At 42.5% G+C, this 22,151-nt stretch overlaps 1 protein-coding gene across 2 annotated transcripts in view; it reads right to left on the bottom strand.

The window, feature by feature from the left end:
* Positions 1-22,151, bottom strand: part of SLAMF1 (signaling lymphocytic activation molecule family member 1) — a 39,436-nt gene that overhangs the window by 7,643 nt on the left and 9,642 nt on the right. Inside the window, exons 2-5 of one of the 2 annotated variants that reach the window (XM_031654618.1) lie at positions 21,734-22,072; positions 19,468-19,752; positions 8,339-8,428; positions 3,716-3,789 (exon numbers count right to left, since the gene is read on the bottom strand). In XM_031654618.1, coding sequence (XP_031510478.1) covers positions 3,716-3,789; positions 8,339-8,428; positions 19,468-19,752; positions 21,734-22,072 — 788 coding nt within the window. The remainder of the gene's footprint in view (positions 1-3,715; positions 3,790-8,338; positions 8,429-19,467; positions 19,753-21,733; positions 22,073-22,151) is intronic. The other variant, XM_031654621.1, reaches the window with a different exon arrangement.

Genomic DNA, 22,151 nt, shown 5'->3' on the forward strand with positions numbered 1-22,151 from the left:
CCCAACTCATTGTGTGAATTAGCATAAATCTTTATATCAAAACCCCACTCGTTAGGCATGACTCCCCAGGTCCCTTCCAGTTCTTAAAGTCTGAATTTTTAACAGGAGAGTGACCAACTTTACCATGATGTGGGTATTAGGTAGAGTAGCTCTTTGTCATTTTGGGATCCATCTGAGGCTTGTGATTAAAGAAGAGCCCAGGAAGCACTCTGTTACTTATTCTTTAAGGATATTTTAAATATTTCCACCTCAACTTGTATCCCAGTTAGATATACTCACAAGAATGCTATATACCAGCCACTGCAGTGCCTTCTTTAAAAAATGGCATTACACAAGAGAATTACAGGCCAATTTCACTCAGAAACATAAGTGGAAAACAAAACTCTTCACAAAATACTAGCAAATAAAATCCAGTAATGCTTGAAAAGGACTAGACTAAATTGGTCTGCAACAAAATTAAGATCTTCTCTTTACCAATAGGTATCTCTGAGAAATTTCAAAGGCAAGCCACAGATAGGCGAAGGTATTTGCTGACATATCTGCCAAAGGGAGCATATCCAAAATATATGAAAAGCATATGCTAGTCCATAGAAGAAAGACTAAACTTCAAAGGAAAATGGGCAAGAGATTAAATGTGCACTTTAAGAAAAAATTTAATATGGCCAATAAACATATGAAAAGTTGCTCAACTTCCTTAATAATTAGAGAGATGTGGAATAAAAGTATAATAAGACACATCCAACAGTAGGACTAAAATTAGACTGTTAATACCAAGTTTTCATTAGAATGCAGAGCGATTGAGGCCGAGAGCAGGGGCTCATGCCTGTAATCCCAGCACTTTGGGAGGCCGAGGCGGTCAGATCACCTGAGATCAGGAGTTCCAGACCACCCTGGCCAACATGGTGAAACCTTGTCTCTACTAAAAATACAAAAATGAGCCGGGTGTGGTGGCACGCACCTGTAACCCCAGCGACTTGGGAGGCTGAGACAGGAGAATGGCTTGAACCCAGGAGGCAGAGGTTGCAGTGAGCTAAGATCCTGCCACTGCTGCTCCAGCCTAGGCAACAGAGTGAAACTCTGTTTCAAAAATAAATAAATAAATAAATAAAGCATAGCAATTGAGACTCTCATATGTAGCTGATAGAGAAGTAAATGGATACACCCACTTTGAAAAACAGCTCGGCCTTATCTAGTCAATTTGGAGATATGCATACTCTATAATTCAGTAATTTGACTTTTAGGTATATCTAGGTATATATTCAACAAAAATATTTGCACATATCCACTTAACGGCTTGCATATGACTGTTCACAGCTGCAACTTTCATAATAGCTTCAACCTGGAAATAACCCACATGTCCATCAACAGTCAACTGGATAAATAAACTCTAGTATACTCATACATTTATATTCTATGAAGCAATGAAAAAGCATGCATTATATCTAAATTCAAAGACATGTGTGAATCTCATAAAGATAATATTGAGCAAAATAAATCAGACATGAGAGAAAAAAGAATAAAGAATTCAATTTTTATAAAGGTCGAAGATAAAAAAGGAAAAAGCTAAACTATATTTCTAGAGGTCAGGATAGTGGTTATCTTTGGGGAGGAGAGAGGAAGTAATGATTGGGAAGTGGCACAGGAGGCCTTCAGGAAGTATGGGCAATGTTCTAGTCTTTGATCTGAATGGTAGTTTTATGGTATTAGAAGACTCAATACTGAGGCCAGGCACAGTGGCTCACATCGGTAATCCCAGCACTTTGGGAGGCTAAGGTGGGCGGATCACTTGAGGTCAGGAGTTTGAGACCAGCCTGGCCAACATGGGGAAACCCCATCTCTACTAAAGATACAAAAATGAGCTGGGTGTGGTGGCAGGTGCCTGTAATCTCAGCTGCTCAGGAGGCTGAGGCAGGAGAATTACTTGAACCCAGGAGGCGGAGGTTGCAGTGAGCCCAAATCACACCACCGCACTCCAGCCTGGCCGATAAAGCAAGACTCTGTAAAACAAACAAACACACAAAACAAAACAAAACAAAAAAAAGGGCAATACTGAAAAATGTAATTTCTCCTCATATAGATCTGTAGACTCAATACAATTCTAATAAATTTTTTTCTTTTTATGGTACTTAATAAGTTGATTCTAAAATACATATGAAAGTACAAAGGAACAAGAATAGCCAAAAATTTTTGCAGAAAAACAAATTAGGAAGACTTGCTTTATCAAATATTGAGATATGCACTTAAGGGTAATTCAGTGAGCTGACATTAATGTGTTTTGTACTTTTTTGGTCAGAGTTGATCCTGACTGAGGAGTGCATATGCGTGAGTGTGTGTGTGTGAGTGTGTGTGTGTGTGTAAAATGGAGGAGAGGACTCAAAGTGTGATTAGAAGCAGTTGGAGGTAGCAGAGGAGGTGCACGTTAGTCCCCTCAAGTGTTTGCAAAGTAAGACATGCCTGCCCAGCGCTCTCCTAGGTGCTGTAGTGGCTACAAATAGAGTAGAGAACAGACTCCAGTCCTCAAAGACTTTTAGTCTTGCAGGTCAGCTCAGACTCAAATGTAGAACTGGAGGACAGTCCTGAACTGATGAATGCCACTGAATTTTAAATTTTATTTAATTCAAATTAATTTAAATTTAGAAACCTACATGTGGCTAGTGACTACCATACGTCATGCTTCACAGTAAAAAAGAGGGATGCTAGCAGCATAGGATAGAGTAGTGAGGGAAGACACTATGGTAAAGATGAACCTGGTTACCTAAATATGCAGACGAGAGCATGGGGGGAAAGGGTTACTCTTGGGATTCTCATCTATGTAAACGGAGTTTAGTTGAGGGAAGGATGGAGCTGGGTTGTGTAATAAACCCTCCAGGCCACTAGGGGACAGCAGAAATAAGAACTTTTTCCAGGAGTCCATCTCCTGGTTCTCAGAAATGCATTTGCTATCTTTTGATGCAATTTTCTAAGGTACTAATCAAAACCGTGTTTACCTTCACATCCTTTACTCAAGAATTTGCCTCTTCCTACACCCCAAATGGCCAGATTCTGGCCTATACAATACCAAGAATTGCCTTCATGTTGAAAAACAACAGTGTCTCTACATCTAACCATGATGCTTTTAGTGTCTCTATCCCTTCCTTCTACCATATCTGCTTCTCAACTTCACCATGTATCCAGTTTTTCCATCCTTCACTTCTTAGTCCGATGATCACTCTATCAACAATGCTTTCTTCCATCTCCAGTCTATATATCATCTTTCATCTCTTTAACCACACTCTAGCTAGAATTTTGAAGATCCCACCTTCCTTGTCACCTTTGCACTTTGTAAATGCCTGAACTTGGATCAGTACAACATGTCACACAATAGCTTTTCCAAACCTTCTCCTCTCTCCTCAAGCCTGCACTGTTTTCCCTAGAAAAGGAAATAATTGAGTAACATGGAACCCTAGGCTCCTAGAATGCCAGAGCTGGAAAGATACATACATACAGTATTTATTTCCAGCTTCTTCATTTTTTTGCTATGAAGAAACATGACCAGAAAAGTATCCAGTGTTACCCATTATTAGTGACCTTTACGAGAACTCTTGTTCTTGACTCCTGTTCCCTACTTTCCTCTGCTCTGGATGGAAAACTGTGAATGTCCAACAAGCAAGGTAGACTGGCCAGGAATCCTATAGGAAAGAGGACAGGTTCATCTCAAACAAAATATAGAACTTACACCTGGTTTCTGGACTTGGGCATAGATTGTAAGGCTTTTTTTTTCCATTGTTGTCTGGTAATGGTCCGTTTTACCTGGTGAAAAGAAACCATAATGGTTATCTCCCTCTGGTCCCCAGCAGGAGCTCCTTACTCAGACCTGTCTGGTCTTTACTGTCCTTTGCATACCCACTTTCCCCAAGGGTACAATAGAAACAAAGCCCTGAGTCCCAACCTGCCTGCACATTGTCTTAGGTTAGTTACTTGATCACTCTCGGCCTATCTGTGAAATGGGATTTGAAATACCTGCCTTGTGGGGCTGTTGTGATAATTAAATGAGATACCACTTGTGAAGTGTTTAGAACATTGCTTGATGCATAACAAATGCCCAATATGCATTAGGTGTTTTTCTTATTGGTGTCCCATTCAATTACTTTAATCTCTGTTGTTCAATGTGCATATCTGGTCTCCTAATAGGATTCTAAGTTCTTTGAGGGCAGGACTAGTTGTTTATACCTGTTTTATATTTTCCAGCTGGTAGTATGTTGCTTCACTCGCAGCTTTCTCACCTCCCTATTTCTGGGGGAATCGATGTGTGGGAGGTAAGGGTGGGGGGACATGTAAGAGGGATGTTCCAACTGGGACTGTTTAGAAAATAAAGCAACAATGTCATTCTGTTGCCCAGCCTCTGGAAATTTTGCTCAGGGCCTAGGGTCTCTGGAAATTAATAAGTTGCAGAACATTTTAATTGTTAGTCAATTTTAAAAAGCTTTCTTTTTGAATTATAGGAGTAATTTATTCTCATCATAAAATAAAAATTGCGAAGAAATATATAAAAAGTATAAATCCGCTTCCCCCATTAACCAACCCAATTTCATTCCCAAAAGAAACCATATTTCTCAATACCTGTGAAAAGAAGTGGGGAAAAAAGAGAAGAAACCATTTTTAAACGTTTGATGTATATCCCTGTAGATCAGCTCTGTGCAACAGAACTTTCTGAGATGATGGAAATGTTCCATATCTGCAATGTCTAATACAGCTTACAGACACGGGGCTATGGAGCACCTGAACTGTGACTAATGCCACTGAATTTTAAATTTTATTTAATTCAAATTAATTTAAATTTAAAAAGCCACATGTGGTGAGTGACTACCATATTAGACAATGCAGTTCTGGATATTTGCTATACTTATATAGGCTTTTTTTTTTTTTCACACAAATGGTGTCATTCTGCACACACTTCTCTGTAACTTGATCTTTGCACTCAAAATGTCTTGACGCTAGGCCAGGCGCAGTGGCTCACGCCTGTAATCCCAGCACTTTGGGAGGCCGAGGCGGGCGGATCACGAGGTCAGGAGATCGAGACCATCCTGGCTAACACGGTGAAACCCCGTCTTTACTAAAAATATAAAAAATTAGCCGGGTGTGGTGGCGGGTGCCTGTAGTCCCAGCTACTCAGGAGGCTGAGGCAGGAGAATGGCATGAGCCCGGGAGGTGCAGCTTGCAGTGAGCCAAGATCGCGCCACTGCACTCCAGCCTGGGCAACAGTGAGACTCCATCTCAAAAAACAAAAACACAAAACAAACAAACAAAAATGTCTTGACACTTTTCATGCTGGCACAGTAGACCTATCTCATTCTTTCTAAAGTTGCACAGTATCCTTTGTATACATCACGCGGCAGTAAGGATGGTGAGAAAGTGGCAAACTGAAGCATGGAGGTTTATTATGGGCAAAGTCCAAGCAGAAGCAATGGAGGCTAGACCCAGAGGAAATCACAGCCTTTAGGATAGACTTATTTTAACACCAGTTAATTTATTCTCTTAAAAAACTGGGCTGGGCACAGTGGCTCATGCCTGTAATCCCAGCACTATGGGAGGCTGAGGTGGGCAGATCACGAGGTCAGGAGTTCAAGACCAGCCTGGCCAACATGGGGAAACCCTGTCTCTACTAAAAATACAAAAATTAGCCAGGCGTGTGGCACGCACCTATAATTCCAGCTACTCAGGAGGCTGACACAGAAGAACTGCTTGAGCCCAGGAGACGGAGGCTGCAGTGAGCCGAGATCATGCCATTGCACTCCAGCCTGAGTGACAGAGCAAGAATCTGTCTCAAAAAAAAAAAAAAAAAAGAAAGAAAGAAAGAAAAAAAAGGGCACGTCTCTGAGGAAATAGCATTTTTAGGAGAGGCACATTTTTCTTTGGAAGGGAAAGGCCCAGTGTGTATGTGGTGAGCATGGTGGAATGTGCTGCGTGAGGGTGTGGGGAGTCTTGGGGAGGAAATGTGGGGCAGCCACTGATGAAGTTCCAGGAATTCAAGGAAAGTCAACATGGGATTTTTTTTGCATGGGTATGAGTACGCTGTGCCTAGTGGTTTCAACTTCACTTTTTGGTCAGAGCTGATTTTAACTGAGGAGAGTGTGTGTGTGTGTGTGTGTGTGTGTGTAAAATGGAGGGGAGGACTCAAGAAGCAGTTGGAGGTAGCAGAGGAGGTGCAAGTTAGTCCTTTCAAGTGTTTGCAAAGTAAGACATGCCTGCCCAGCACTCTCCCAGGTGCTGTAGTGGCTACAAATAGAGTAGAGAACAGACTACAGTCCTCAAAGACTTTCAGTATTGCAGGTCAGCTCAGACTCAAATGTAGAACTGGGAGGACAGTCCTAAATGGTCAGACAGATGGAAGAGATGAGGTTGATTGTTGCTGCTTAAAAGGATCATTGGACCAAGATAATTTAGTCTCAGATTATTTTCCCCAGTGCAAGAACAGGTTTTTAGGAGTAAGCTCAACTCAACTACAAGTCACCAAGGTCTTAGGCTCTAATGAATAAGTCTTGGCCTTAAAATTAGAACATCTACATTGTAGCCATCATAAGCTGCGTGGCATTGGACAAATCACATCATCTCAGTGGGTCTTTTTTCTTACCATAACTGTAACATGAGGGTGTAGAGTATCTAATATCCTTTTCAGTTCTTACCTGAAGCATAAAGTCTTATGTTACCATGATTTAAAATATTTTAAATCTGTTCTAGGTATTGTTTCCAGATGCTTCTAGTGCAGCCTCTCCTGGTCATAGCACTTAAACATTGCCATTTTAACTCATCTACACTAAGAGATTTGTCTATCTATCTATCTATCTATCTATATATCTATCTATCACCCATCAATGGGAACCACTGTGTTCAGTGTTTTCCGTGTATTGATACCAATCTTCACCACAATACCATGAAATACTTAATATTACCCCCATTTTGCAGATGAGAAGTTAAGTCATTTGATCACACAGCTTGTCAGTAGCAAAATCTACATCTGAATGTAAGTTTATTTAATGCCTATACCCACATTCTTAATCAATGTATTCTCCTGGACATGAAATTGCCAAAGAGTCCATTGAAAAGCCTTCAGCATCAGGCTGCATTCTGATGATTATATCATTAGAAGCTGCCAATAAAATTTCTTTAGCAAGGTTTTGTGAAAGGTACAGCAACTAAATATAAATTTTACCACAAGTTGGAGGCAGAGTTTTGTGTGTTGCTAACTTACGAGGGACAAATGGTAAATGGGGATGAGGTGAGGATGGGTATGTGTGTTGGGAAAGGTAGTGGGGAATTGTGGGATGGGGAGAACTATTCCCTTAGAGCATAACCATGTGATAAGCCAAGTGTAGTTGAGGAAAGAGTATGGCATAGGATCCCAGCAATTTTGCTAGGTAGGTAATGTGGATAAGTTCAGTTCAGTTTTCTCATCCTGAACATCCAAAAATCTCACTATTTCCTTATAGTACAAGCTAAATGTAATTGCCCTACCCCCAGCCCGATAGGCTGTCAACCTAATTTCTATCTGAATCATGCATCCCTCCTGCCTGGCTAACTCTTAGATGGAGGAAATGAGACACAAGTAGGTCGCTGTGCTATGATCTAGATTTTTTATACAAGCAAAACCAACATCAGAGTGCTGAGGTAAGGGCTTTTCTAAGAAGGTTGCATGTAGATGACATTGATCTACTTGAGAATGAAATCAGTCATCAGCTCAGTGTTCTGAGGACCAAGTTCTATTTTACCATCGGAAGGCAGCCAGGGCATCTGTCCTGGTCTTGGGTCAGGACATTTTGACTCCAGTATTAGTTGGTAGTAGTCAAGGTGGCTGAGGGGAGCACAATGCCCTGAGATATTGAATCATAGGGACATTTGGAAGAGAGGACAGGGGATGGTACCTCTAGGCACTTAAACTGCAGGGGAATAATTGTGCCTTATTGGTTTCATTCTAACCTTGGTGACTTTTTGGATGAGATCCAAGAATTTTCTGAATTCTGTTCCCAGTGAATACTCTTAAACCTCTTGTACATTTCTTCAGCATCCTGTATTTACCTTGACAGCAGTGCTAGTCACACTAAACTGAAATTATATGAATAATGTCTCTCACATTGGAAACCTGTGGCTCTTCTATTTCTCTCCATAGCCTAGTAGAGGGGATCAAGACACATTGAATTAGACTGAAATAAGCAAGGTCCCAGGATATGTTTATCTACTATTTTTGCAAAGGTGGCCCCATGCAGAAAACCAAAGTGGTGAGAGCAAGTCCGAGCCTGTGGGGAGAGGTCCCCTGCTTACCACAGAGAGTGTGATAAGAATCTCTTTATTGCCAGACACCTACCTCTTTTTCTCAACTGTAGTATTACCACCATGATGAGAATCATGATGGCACCCCCTAACAGCCCAGCATACATTGCCCATGGCTTTGTTTCTGGAAAAAAAAAAGAAGTCAAAGAGCAATCTCAAAAGTATTCTGAGCTTAAAAACATCCTACATGAAAGTGGGATAACGGAGCCTCATGTTCTATTTCTGCATTCTCTCCCAAGGGAGATGTTTGTTTTCATGGTTTTAGAGATCAGCTTTAGACCACTGAAAATTTTTGTGTCTGTTTTCTTATTCTAATTTCTTTCACTATACTTTCACATTCTTAATTTCATAAAGATTTTTCTATCCAAATACTTTATTTTTAACTCAACTACCACATATCTAAAATTAAATTATCTTCATCTCTCCTAAGTCAATCTCTCTGCCCAGTTTCTCCATCTTAAGATTGCTAATGTGTCCTGTATCCATTTTGGGTAAAGAGAACATAATGGTTCCATGTTCCGTTCCTGTGAATTCACACTATTCTCATGAGACACTGGGAGGAAGAAAGATTTACTTATCTATTTTAAAAATAAACATAATAGTGCTATTGCTGTCCTTTCATGAAAATAACTGTGTTGAACCCAGCAGACCTGAACTGAATGGAAAGTATTTAGTCTTTCCTCTAAATCATCTTCATGTTTAAAATTAGCCTGAGAACTAATCATCAAGGCTCAAAATCAGAAAGAAAACTTGTATTGCTTTCTCTCCTTTACCCACTTTATCAAATTCTTTTGAACTAGGAGCAACACTTTGAAAAACAGTGAATGAGAACTATTGCCCCCAGTAAACAAGACATGTAGCTCAATAAGATAATAATGAACAATTATTGAACATTTGCAACGGGCCACATATTTTTAGTGCATCACGTATACTGACATATTTAATCCTCACAATAATCTTACAAGGTAGGTACACTCATTACTCCCATTTTATGGAGAAGGAAAACAGCCTGGAGAACCTCAAGAACTAGAGCTTGATTTAGGAGTAGAAATGTGGCTAAATACTAAAGACAGAATTCTTGGAGAGTCAGAGAGACTTTTGGGCTTGGGAAAAGTTACACCAGGGTAATGAAACAGTGGGGACCAAGCTGAAGCACTAGAGTTCTAAGTAGAATATTCGCACTAAGGTTCTAAATAGAGTAACACCAGATGCTAACATTAATGTGTAAGGGAAACTTATGAGGATGATTGTGGAATAAGCCTGCTTGTTGTTGAACCTGTGATGAATTTGTGGGACAGAAATTGAAAGAAAAATCGTTGGGTTCCAAAGGAACAGAATCATGGTGGCCAATAGCCTGAACTTTGTGTTTCATCAGCCTATGGAACTGATTCATGGTGGCCCCAGGCTACACCCCATACTCTCCTTCCTGCTGCACCCTAAGCTGTCCACCATGCCTGCCCAGCCTTGATGCCCAGGCCAATCTTCCTTTCTTTCTGTCACCTTTCCTGACCATCCCAGATCTTGTTCTTCCCTCTCCCTTGGACTGCTGCAGCACCAGTGATTTATGTCATGTATCCTAGAACCTGAGTTTTGGCAACATCATCTTTACCATGGAGATCATTTTCAGTGATGTTATTTGGAGCCAGATAGATAGGTTCATATTGTGGGTCTACCACTTGATAGCTCTGTGACTACAGATAAGCTATTCATACCCTCTGTGGCTTCAACTTCCTCATCTGTAAAATGAGCATAACAATAGATTCACAGTGTTGTTCTGAGAAACCCATGCAGTAATGTATGGAAAGTGCCCAGAGCAATGTCTGGAATCCATCATGTGGTCAGTAAGTGTCAAACACAATCAGATGTTTACAGAGTCGACCAAAGATACAGACAGTCTCAATGAATTCATAAAATGCATCCCACAAGATCCAAAGGGGTCTCCAGCCTGATAGCTGACCAGAAGTTGCCTTCTGGGTTTGAAAAGATTCTTTTTCTCGTTGGGCCTTTCATACATCAAGTTAGCCCAAGGAATCTTACTGAACTGACTTTGCAAACACCTTGGTTATAGGTTCTGTCCTCTAAATTAAATGTTTTAATTTTGCCAGATACCAACTTCAACAGTCATATGCTCTGATTAAAAAAAAAGTTAAGGGACAAGCAGAGAGTTCTGAATTTGTATAAAGCATGACATTTGGAATCATTGTTGATGCTGGAGGAAGAATCAGCTCCACTCTGAGTGACTTATGGTCACTGAGAACCCTCTGCACAGGAGTGTGTGTGTGTGTGTGTGTGTGTGTTTGAGAGAGATTGATCCATTCAAGGTTTATGATATTGACACCAGGAACCACTGGAGAAATCACTCTAATACTAGGATAAGAAGGAAAGCCAATAGCCTGAAGTTTGTGTTTCGTCAGCCTATGGAACTGATTCAGCAAACCATTATAGTAGCACTTACTATTTTGACTAGTTCCTCTTCTATCATAGATACTTTGGGAACTTCCAATACAACAGTTGATTTGAGAAGAAACACCCCCACCATTTATATCATTTTAAAAGATAATATTTCTCTCCAATTTCACTTGACATTAAAAAAATAAAACCAACAGACAAAGTAGTACCTCTGAACTAAAACTGCATCAGTAATGCCTGGCGAGTCAGCCTCCTGTCCCTCGCGCCTGATGTTGGTTGCTCTGCTGCCCACCAACTCACAGGAACTAACGATGACGCGCGGCACCAAGGCTTCAGGATGAGAACGCCAGCCCTCTCTATCTTTTCTAGGGTCTTAAGAGGATGAAAGCAATCTGCTACCTTTGTCCTATGACAAGCATCTGCCAGTCCATCTAGATCTGAGAGACAAGTTGGCCATGGTCCGGAAAAATATTTTATAAATTCTATTTTTTTTCTAATCTTTGGATACAAATAAGAACAGTAGACTTTTTTAACCTTAAGGGAACTATAATATAGTGCTTATTTCACCCAATGCACTAATTTTATTTTGAGGACACTGAGACTCAGACAGGAGTATCTAGAATCATAGAAAAAGTCAGTAGCAGAGCTGAATAAGATGGGAACTACAGATTTTCAAAGCCAGCCTTCCAGATAGTCCCCATAAAGAGGGCAGTAGTGATGTGATGTCAAAGCTCTTTTGACTCAAACCTTTTTAGTCAAAAGCCCTCTGAGCAGCCAACCCATCCTTTATCATCCTCCATCCAGTGCATGCTCATTCCTGGCCCCAGGCTACACCCCATACTCTCCTTCCTGCTGCACCCTAAGCTGTCCACCATGCCTGCCCAGCCTTGATGCCCAGGCCAATCTTCCTTTCTTTCTGTCACCTTTCCTGACCATCCCAGATCTTGTTCTTCCCTTTCCCTTGGACTGCTGCAGCACCAGTGGTTTATGTCATGTATCCTAGAACCTGAGTTTTGGCAACATCATCTTTACCATGGAGATCATTTTCAGTGATGTTATTTGGAGCCAGATAGATAGGTTCATATTGTGGGTCTACCACTTGATAGCTCTGTGACTACAGATAAGCTACTCATACCCTCTGTGGCTTCAACTTCCTCATCTATAAAATGAGCATAACAATAAATTCACAGTGTTGTTCTGAGAAACCCATGCAGTAATGTATGGAAAGTGCCCAGAGCAATGTCTGGAATCCATCATGTGGTCAGTAAGTGTCAATTACTTCTGCTAGCCTCAATTCTCCAAATAGTTGCTAGGTTTTAGGAGGCCAGAGAACATCTCTTACACTACTTTAACAGCTCTCTCAGTACTCAGTACATAATAGAGTCTCAGTAAATTCTTGTTGATTGATTGGAAAGACAAGAAAATGAGTTTGATCTCAAGTCCAAAGGAGTCTCTTCACCGGTGTCCAGAGATGATTCAGTCCCATCTGTTCTTTACTTACGACTTAGTTTCCCTATCTGTATAGTAGGCCCAAGTATTTTTACACTTGATGCTCATCCATTTGTTGCTATTTTCTAATTATATTTACATGGAAATCAAATGTCAGAGACTCCATTCTCTTAGGAATTTGGATAAATATGAAAAAAGTGCTACTATTACAGTTTGTTCAGGTCAAGCTGCACGTGATTTCTGTCATTTCTGGAAGTAATTTCCTTGTGGTTCTCTAACTCTTTGCTCGTATAACTCTGCCAGCTCTACTCTGTGCTTCCTTGGGTGCAAAGTTTAGTCCTTTCGTCGGTGACATGGTTTGGCCATGCCCCCACCCAAATCTCACCTTGAATTGTAATAATCCCCATGTGTCAAGGGTGGGGCCAGGTGGAGATAATTGAAACATGGGGTGGTTCTCCTGTGTTGTTCTCACGGTAGTGAATAAGTCTCATACGATCTGATGGTTTTATAAATGGAGCTCCCCTGCACAAGTTATCTTGCCTGCTGCCATGTAAGACGTGATTTTGCTCCTCATTCACCTTCAACTATGATTGTGAGGACTCCCCAGTCATGTGGAACTGTGAGCCAATTAAACCTCTTTCATTTATAAATCCTCCAGTCTCAAGTATGTCTTTATTGGCAGGATGAGAACAGACTAATACGATCAGTTTCCACAAACAAACCAAAAAACCTTTTTTAAAAAACCTACACCAGTAATTTTGTGGGCTTAAGTTCTCTACTGAAGATTGAAGGCTCCCAGGAAGCAAATTCCATTGTGAACCAGGCAGCTTTCACCACCCAGCAGGTTCAGACCCTCTCTTTCTCTTCCCATTTCTGCACAAGCATCATCTTCCTCCATTCTCATACAGAGCCATCCAACCCACACCCAGATTCCTCAGGGGTGTCCACCTGCCTTCTAGCATTTATTAAGGTACTATCCTAAACAAATATGATTCCTTTTTGAAGAGGAATTCTAGTAGCAGTTCCTTGATTATAATGTGTTTCTTTAAATATTATATTTTTCTACCTAGTAAGATGTAGAAGTCCCACTTTGATTGCAAATTCCATGAAGGTAGGCCCTGTACCTTATTCTTTATTTGTATCCTCCATTCCACCTGAAACAATATAGGGCAGGAAGGAACTCAATATGCACTCGATGAACTAAGTTAAATTAAATTAGAGTCCACAAAAATGGATCTGGGAAAAGACTGTCATGTGCCTTTCTGTTTAAAAATTACCAGAAGGAATGCAGCGTCACCTGCTGAATGGCCCAAGGCAGGAATCAAAGGGAAGGGGCAGTGACCCACTTGGCTTATACTTTACAGTGACAAGATGGAGCCAGGAGGCAAGTGTGTGTCTGTGCCATCGGCGCTTCACCTGTGCTCCCATTTTCAAACCACCATTTCCTGTGGCAGAAGCTCCAGCTCTTCTTCTCTTTGCTCAGTCATGTGGGGAGGCCTCTCTGGATGGTGATGCTGAGAAATCAAAGTTGTCCTGGGGTCCACAAGCTCCTGTCTCCTTCATTCACAAAGAAATGCTACCTGAACATTTCTGAACCAGAGGTTTGGAACTCCCCCTACTCCCAAGGCTCTTAGAGGCAACTGAGCAGGCTGGTCAAGAACTCACATGCCATTTGGGAAGAGTACTTTGCTGGAGTCTCCACCCTGGGCCCTCCCCACCTATTGGCTGTGGTTTAAACGTGATAAGTTGGCAGACAGTCACACCTCCAGGGAAAAAGCCAGAGGGCTTTTTTTTTTTCTTGTCTCTTTAAGTCTGTTGTCACAGAAACACAAAAGCGTCTCCCTCTCTCTCTCTCTCTTCTCAAGTCCCCAAATCTTATTTTTTGTGTTTTTTTAGGGAAGATGAAGAAGAAAACTAAAAAGAATCTGAGAAACAAATGTAGTTCACCCAAGAGATACTGCGATGTTAGCCTAACGGTGGGAGCATGCCTGATCTCCTTCCTGCCTTTCATGTGGTTCTGTCAGCAAAGGCTGCCATCTTCAAGAGATACATTCTTGTTCGTGGCAGTTTCCATTCAGAACTGGGGGTGGGGAAGGACGCTCGTGAACCGTATACTAATTTAAGTTCTGGGGCCATCCAAGTGAACATTTTACAGAGTTCACAGCTTCCAGAAAAATCTCTCATAACCAGTATTGCAGAGGCTACTAGCTCCAGTGCGATTTCGCTCATGCTTTCGTGGTAATATGAGTATTTTCTGGGCATGTAGCTGCTCAGCTAGGAGCTATGTGTCTCAGCTTCCCTTGTAGCGGGTGTGGCCCCGTTACCAGGCTCTGGGCTGTGTGAAGTTTTCCGGTTTTTTCTTTCCACCATTGTTGCTACGCTCGCTAAATTGGGAAGACCCTAGAGAGAGACCTGTCTTTGTGCTTGGAACATCTAAGTGACTCGGAAACAATGGGAACTCCCTATTTGAAGAAATGACCTTGTTAGAAAGGGGAAGCCTCCGAGCTCACTGGCAGGCGTCAGCCTTTTCTTTTACCGAGCTAACTCAGACGTGCTGAGCCAGCGTTTTGCTGATCTACTGAAAAAGATCCTCTCTTCAAGATGAGCTTCCAGGGGCATTCCTTTTTAGATTCCTTCATTCTAGCACAGCCATATCTATTTCAGAATACAGTCATTGAGGACGGCAGCAAGTCACACACGGTCCAGAGCTGACCCACATCCACTGGCTTCACATGACCTAGCCAGAGTACTTCATAGCACCCTAGGATTTGGACTTTGCAATAAAGATGCTTCATCACGATAGACATTAAAACACTGGAATGGCAATTGGAACAAGGATGAATGCATGACCTGAACAAATGTCACTTAAAGAAAAAGATTTCATGGAACATACAACTTTTTGCATGGTTTCACTTAAGTGAGTCCTGTCAAGAGACAGTGCTGACATCACATTGCATTCTGTCTCATCACATCATTAACCGCTGTGAGATTTTCATTAATGAAAATGAAAAATGTCTTAATATCACTGTCCTGTTGACAGATGGTGAAGCAACCTCTAATAAACCCTCAGACCCCACCCTTTCATCCCAAGACTGGGGTTTCCCTTTGTATGCCCTAGGAAAAAAGTCTTTGTTAACTGACAGTTGCTGCTTTGGCTCGGGTCTCATCATTTTGATGGATGACTGCAATAATGGCCCCCAGGAACTAGTTTCTCTTTCTTCCCCTTCTTCCCTGCTCCCGTCTGTTCTCAATACTACTGGAGTTTCTCTTTGAAAAGCAAGACTGATGGTGTCACTCCTCTATCTAAAACTCTTTATTAGTTCCTATCACCTACAAGATAATACAGAGCAAGACCCAGCTGTATCTGCTCCTGCCTCTGCCTGGAATGTCTTTCATCAGCTTGGGTAATTTCTACTTATTTTTAAAACCTAGTTTATGTCACATCCTCTGGGATGCTCTCTCTAATCCCCCGAGACAGTGTTAATAAAGGATCATGTCTTTTTTATCTTTGTGTACTTGGCCCCTAGCACAATGCTGGAATATAGTAGAGCTTCAGTAAATGTTTTGTCAAACTAAGTGCCGTGTTTTAAGAACTGGTAGTATGCATTATTCATTTGCAAACACAAATCAACGTACTAATAAAATTCTGTTTTCAGTATTTAGGCAACCTGGTATACTGCGAAGGGCAGGCCACAAACCAGCCGTGTGATCTGGTTCTGAGGCAGGGAAGGTCTGGTCACCTATCCCTGCAGGCTGGCAGGGCAGGGAGGAGGCATCTCTACTTGTATTACATGTTGAATTGTGTTTCCCCAAATTCATATGTTGATTTCCTTAAACTACGGCCTTATTTGGACATAGGGTCTTCACAGAGTTAACTGAGTAAAACTGAGGTCATTAGGGTGATGTTATGGGTTGAATTGCATCTCCCTTCCCCCAAATTTCTATGTTGAAGCTCTAACGCCAAAGACCTCAGAGGCAGGGTCTTTAAAGGTTATTAAGTTAAAATGAGGTCATTAGGGTGGTCCCTAATCTAACCTGACTGGTGTCCTTATAAGAAGGGGAAATCTGGACACACAGACACCAGGAAAAAGAGAGAGAGACCGGGGTGTGAGCACACAAAGGAAAGACCAGGTGAGGACACAGTGAGAAGGTAGCCATACGCAAGCTTAGGAGAGAGGCCTCAGAAGACCCCAAACCTACCAACACCTTGACCTCAAACTTCCAGCCTCCAGAACTGGGAGAAAAATAAATTTCTGTTATTTAAACCACCCAATCTGTTGTACTTTATTATGGCAGCCCTAGCAAACTGAGACAGGTGGGCCCTAATCCAATATGACTGGTGTCCTTATAAGAAGAGAAAATTTGGACACAGAAATACACGTAGAGGGAAGATGATATGAAAAGACAAGGGAAGACAGTCATTTACAAGCCAGGGAGGGAGAGGGGCCTGGGAGAGATCTTTCTCTCACAGCCCTCAGAGAAAAACAATCCCGCTGACACCTTGACTTTAGATTTCTAGCCTCCAGAACTGAGAGCCAACACATTTTGATTGTTTAAGTCACTCAGTGTGTGGTCCTTTGTTACAGCAGCCTTAGCAAACTCATACACAGTGGCAAGCCTCTATCTGCAGTTCTTATTGACACACACACTGAATCAAGGACTGTTGACTCTGGGAGGGACTTCACTTGTTCGCCCTTTTCATTTTACTGAGGATGAAACAGAGACCCAAGAGAGGGAAACGGCTAGATAGTTCTCTTACAAACCGAGCCAAGATCCTGACAGGGCCCTTCCTATGGTGCCAGGTTTCTACTGCTTCCTGTCCCTCCACTCCTGACAAGAACCTGCTTCCTACTCAGTAAATCTGGTTCCTGCTGGTGCATTCTTGGTCCTCAGAGTGGCTTAGATGGGTAAGTCCATCTTCACATGTTTTCTTAGAACATTCTGAGCTGAGTGCCCTTAGTGTAAGCTTTATGGTCCACCAACACTTTGGTATGCACTAATAAATTCTTTTTAAACTACACTGAGGAGCATGAAGAAAGTTCTGCCCCTTTTTTGGGATAGGCCAGGGTAAAATACTCAGTGCCCTGTCTTTGTACTCTAATAGGGCAGCTATACCCAGAGATGGCTGTGCTGAGGTAAGGGTTGCTGCTTCCTCATTTAACATTAAAAAATACTTTATATTTATGTAGTTTTTAAAATAAAAATTACATTTCATTATGGTTTATAAGGCATTTTAAGTGCATTATCTCTTTCACTAATGCCTATGAGGCTTCCAGAATCGGAAAGTCTAGCTCCATCACTTGCTCTGTGTGTGACCTTACTTAACCATGTTATAGCTTTGTTTCCTCATCTGTGAAATGGGGATACTAATACTATCTATATTATTTTGTTGCTGTGAGGATTAACTGAAATGCCACATAACTGGCACATAGTAAACCGCAATGACCCACCAGTTGTTGTTATTTAGAGATGAAGAATCTAAATCTCAGAAGGGCAGAGGGACTTGATCTTGTAAGTAGAAAGGGCAGCATTGGCCCTAGGACTTCCAGGCCCACATTCTGTAAGTCACCCACTATGCTGCACTGCTTGCTTGTCCTGCCAGCACCTTCTAAATGACTATGGGTAGGCTGAGCGCTCTGAACTGGGGGGTAGCCTCTGAATGTGGTTTGTATGCAAGGTGGGCAAGCAGCCAGACATAGCCAGTAAGTGAGCAGACGGGGGACTCTGGCTATGAAATGTCTGGGGAGGAAACATGCAGGGGGTTAGACTCATTCAAGAACTCCCAGGGGCACACTGGAGGCCAGGTGGGATTTTCCCAGCAGTCCATCTGGGAATACTCCGGGGCAGTCTCTGTGACAGGCAGTGCTATGTGGAAGGGCATTACTTGATTGAATTCCCCTGTCCCTCAACCACGACCACCTGGGAAAGCCCTCCACATGGACGCCATGGCTACTGTAGACAGAAGACCCATTGGAACGATTCCTATGTACCCCCCAGTGGATGCAGAGAGGAGAATGTCAGGGTTTAAGAAATGCCTTGCAGAGCAAGCACCCTGGTCTTACTGTCCCTGAACCTGCCTGAGGCAGGGACACAAGATCTGTTAGTAAAAAGGGCCAGGCCAGGCGCGGTGGCCCAAGCCTGTAATCCCAGCACTTTGGGAGGCCGAGGCGGGTGGATCACGAGGTCAGGAGATCGAGACTGTCCTGGCTAACATGGTGAAACCCCGTCTCTACTAAAAATACAAAAAACTAGCCGGGCGTGGTGGCGGGCGCCTGTAGTCTCAGCTACTTGGGAGGCTGAGGCGGGAGAATGGCGTGAACCCGGGAGGCGGAGCTTGCAGTGAGCCGAGATCACGCCACTGCACTCCAGCCTGGGAGCACAGCGAGACTCCGTCTCAAAAAAAAAAAAAAAAAAAAAAAGGGCCTGTGTTCTATTCTGTATCCAAGTGGTTAAATGGGCTTACTTAATAAGTTCTGTCTTCCTTTTGCTGACAGAATAATGATGCTTTTCTTTCTAGAGGAAGAACAGTCAGAAGATGTAGGTTTAGGGGTTAACAGCACTATTTACAAGCCAAAGAAACTTGGGGAGGGTACTTAAATGCTATGAATGTCACTTTCCTTATCTGTAAAATGAAAGTAGAATAACACCTATCTGGCAAGGTTATTGTGAGGATCAAAAGAGATTATACAGTTGAGAGTGTTTTGCTAATGATGAAGCGCTATGCAACTTATCATTATTCTTCAAACTTCACAGTCCAGGTCTTAGTCTCTCTGACTCCCCTGGTCCTGCTATGGGATTCACAGTCCATTCCATAAAACGAAGCCCTTAACTATATCCTGTGTTTCATTATTAAGCACATGTTTTACATCTTATCTTTACAATGAATTGTTAGAGAGGAGAGATCACATATCATATTTATTCACAATTTCTAACCAGGTAGGTGATCAATAAATACTAATTGATGGTGTAGAACTGCCCCAGCATTAGTGGAACATAGACTTGGGAGCCAGGCCCGCCCACCTGCACTCCCTCACCCAGCCAACCTTGCAGGTTGGAGCCAAAGCAAGAGGCAGAGAAGGCTACGCCTTGGAGACTTAGGCTCTGGCTCTGGCTCTATCACCTCCTGTTGGTTTCATCAACAGCGAAATGAGCATAATAATGCCACGCTAGTCAATATGAGAGTGAGCTCACTAAATGCACATGGTAAACTTTTGCAAACTATAAAGAAAATTGTTACTAAGGTGAATGCCATGACTGGGGAGCAATTGGGTCAGGTGGCACACAGGCTGCCACCAGTGTACTCACCTGAGTGGTCTGTCCTGCATCTGGGCCACGGGCTGAAGGTCTGGGAATTGTTGCTGATGGCGTTGCTCACAGTGCAGATATAGATATTGTCAGCATGCTGGGGGCCGAGGGTGAGGGACAGGAGGTGGGAGCTGTTGGCTGGGTGCAGTGGGTGGATGCCCGCCTTTTCACTCCAGCTGTAAGCCACATGGTCCCCCTTCTCCACTGTGCAGCCCAGTATCAAGGTGCAGGTCCCGTTCTCCTGGGTCTTGTTTAACACTTTAATTTCTGGAGTGGAGACCTGCTCTGTCAGGAGTGGGAGGAAGGCAGCCATCACTGAAATGAACCCCTGGGAATTCTCACTTGACTTTTTGTTAGAACAAAGTACAGCCTAATGGCATTTTCCCTCCCCCTCAGTGTGATTTATTTCTAGTGGGAAATCTATTGCTTCACACTGTCCATCGTGCACCACTACATCCTTTCTAAGACCACCTTGGGATAAAATAAGAATCTGCTTTTTAGGCCCCTTCTACCAATATTGTTAGGGCTTCACTCACCCTTCCTGCTGTTCTTGACCTAGGTTGCTATTCTCCTGTCTCCTATCAATGGAGTTTGCTGTCAACTAAGCCACCATAGTTTTTAGTTGGCTTACGTTGTTACTTCCTAGACCTAAAAGAATGACTTTTTAGCGGTGAGATTTCATCTATACAGATGTGTGTGGGAGGGTGTGTGTGTGTGTGTGTGTGCGCGCACACACACACACATGCGCATGGGTGAGTGGGTGGGTGTGTAGTAAGTGCTTTTGTGTGTCTGAGATAGGGATAGGTCCTCAAGTATAACCATAGGCCTCATCAATCTATCCCACTCTAAGGCCATGAAATAGGCCAGATGAAAGGTAAACTCTTGCTTATTTAGCAACTGTTATAGGACAAGAGCAGTGCTGGTGTTTCACATTCATCATCTTTTTTAGTCTTCTCAACAATTATAACTCTAGTTGTAATTATTCCCATTTTATAGATGAGAAAGCCAAGTCCCAGGGAGGTGGAATGTCTTACATCTCACAGCTTCTAAGTGGCCAAGTTAAGATCTGAACCTAGGTCTATCTGACTTCAAAATCCAAACTCTTCCTTTGGCTTGAAAACAATGCCATGGTTGCAGAGACCACATTTTCCAAAGTAAGAATTTGATCACAAACTGTGACAAAAACAGGTAACATAGGAACCAAAGGATGGAATGTCTGGAATCCACACCGCTTTGGAAAATGCATCCTGTGCAGCCTCCATGCTCATGGCAGTCTTGCCCTGGAGTCACTGCTGGAAGTGACTCTCAGGTACCTGGGGGAGGGCCATGGGAATTCCGCAGGCACTGTTTGAAGGAAAGGGAATGCTGGGGCGAGGGAGGACTGGTGAAAGTATTGCTGCCTTCCCTCTAGAAATTTGAGAATTTCAAAGAAATGTTGGTTAGCTGGGAATTCCTGTCCCATCCCCAGAGATAAGGAAGTCATTTTGAAGAAGCAGGAAAGCCTCACGTGGCTATCAGGATCCCTGGGAATTCAGATGAGCCTCTGGGCCTAAGAGATGCAATCCCTGGGTGCACTCAAGAGGGACTGGTAGTTAAAGAGGCTCAAAAAAGCACTGGCCTTGGATTCAGGTGGACTTGGTTCCTAGTTTAAGTACAACAACTAAGAGACTTTATAACCAAAGCCTTTGTTTAAATGCCAAAAGACACTTCTTCCACCAGGTAGGTGTGATCTGGTGCCAGAATGTAGGGCTTAACAAGTGGTATGTGGGCTGAATTTTAGCCTTCTTGATTCAGAACCCCCATTGCAGTGAAACACCTACACAAATGTGTGTAAATGGGCTAATCACTTCTAGTTAGATTTCACTGTCTTCACATATGAGAGACTGGGTTTGATCTGTGATATTCAATTTCTTTTAATCAGAAAAAAAATTCTGTTTTCAAATAAAATATTACTTGCAAATCAAGATTCTTGGGGCTATAGGCCCTCCAGCCCACAGGTAGCTGGGCCCCTTTCCTTTGGGAAATGGGAGTAAGAGTAACTAATGCTTAATCAGCTATCATCAATGTGCAATTTGGAAAAAAAAAAAAAAAACAATTTCAACCTTTAAAACGTCTTCCATGCAGCAGGTTTAAATACCGTCAAACTAGAAGATCATTATAGTTACTTCCAACTCTGAATACCTTTGCTTTTAAGAGAGACCTGAATTCTTGGTCAAAGGAGCACCTTGGCCCTTTTAGTGTGGACTGGGGAAGCCGCCATTATTACCATAAAGCCTCAACTGCAGGCAAAAGCGCTGAACTGAAACATTTTTCTCCAGGGTCATAAGGTACCATCCCTCATCTTCCTTCCTGCTTTCCCGGATCCCCAGGGTGAGATTCTCCAGATAAAACTTGTAGCGATCTCCTAGGTAACGTGGAGGGCCTGCTTCGGATGGATCAAGAGACACTATTTTGTTCTCGACACTGTTCTCCAGTGATTTTGCCATTGTGACGACAATGTGGATGCTTTTGTTCATGTTCTTATTTATCCTTTCATGTGTCAGGGGCAGCAGCACTTTGCTTCCCAACTGCCGGAGAATCTTTGGGCAGTTCATCATGCGCCCACCTGTGGGAGGGAGGAGAAGAGAGTCCCTTATTATTAAGGCCTTTAGATAACATCGTGTCAGCAGAACAGGAAGGACAGA

This window comes from Papio anubis, chromosome 1, assembly GCF_008728515.1.
Source record: "Papio anubis isolate 15944 chromosome 1, Panubis1.0, whole genome shotgun sequence".
Classification (NCBI taxonomy): domain Eukaryota; kingdom Metazoa; phylum Chordata; class Mammalia; order Primates; family Cercopithecidae; genus Papio; species Papio anubis.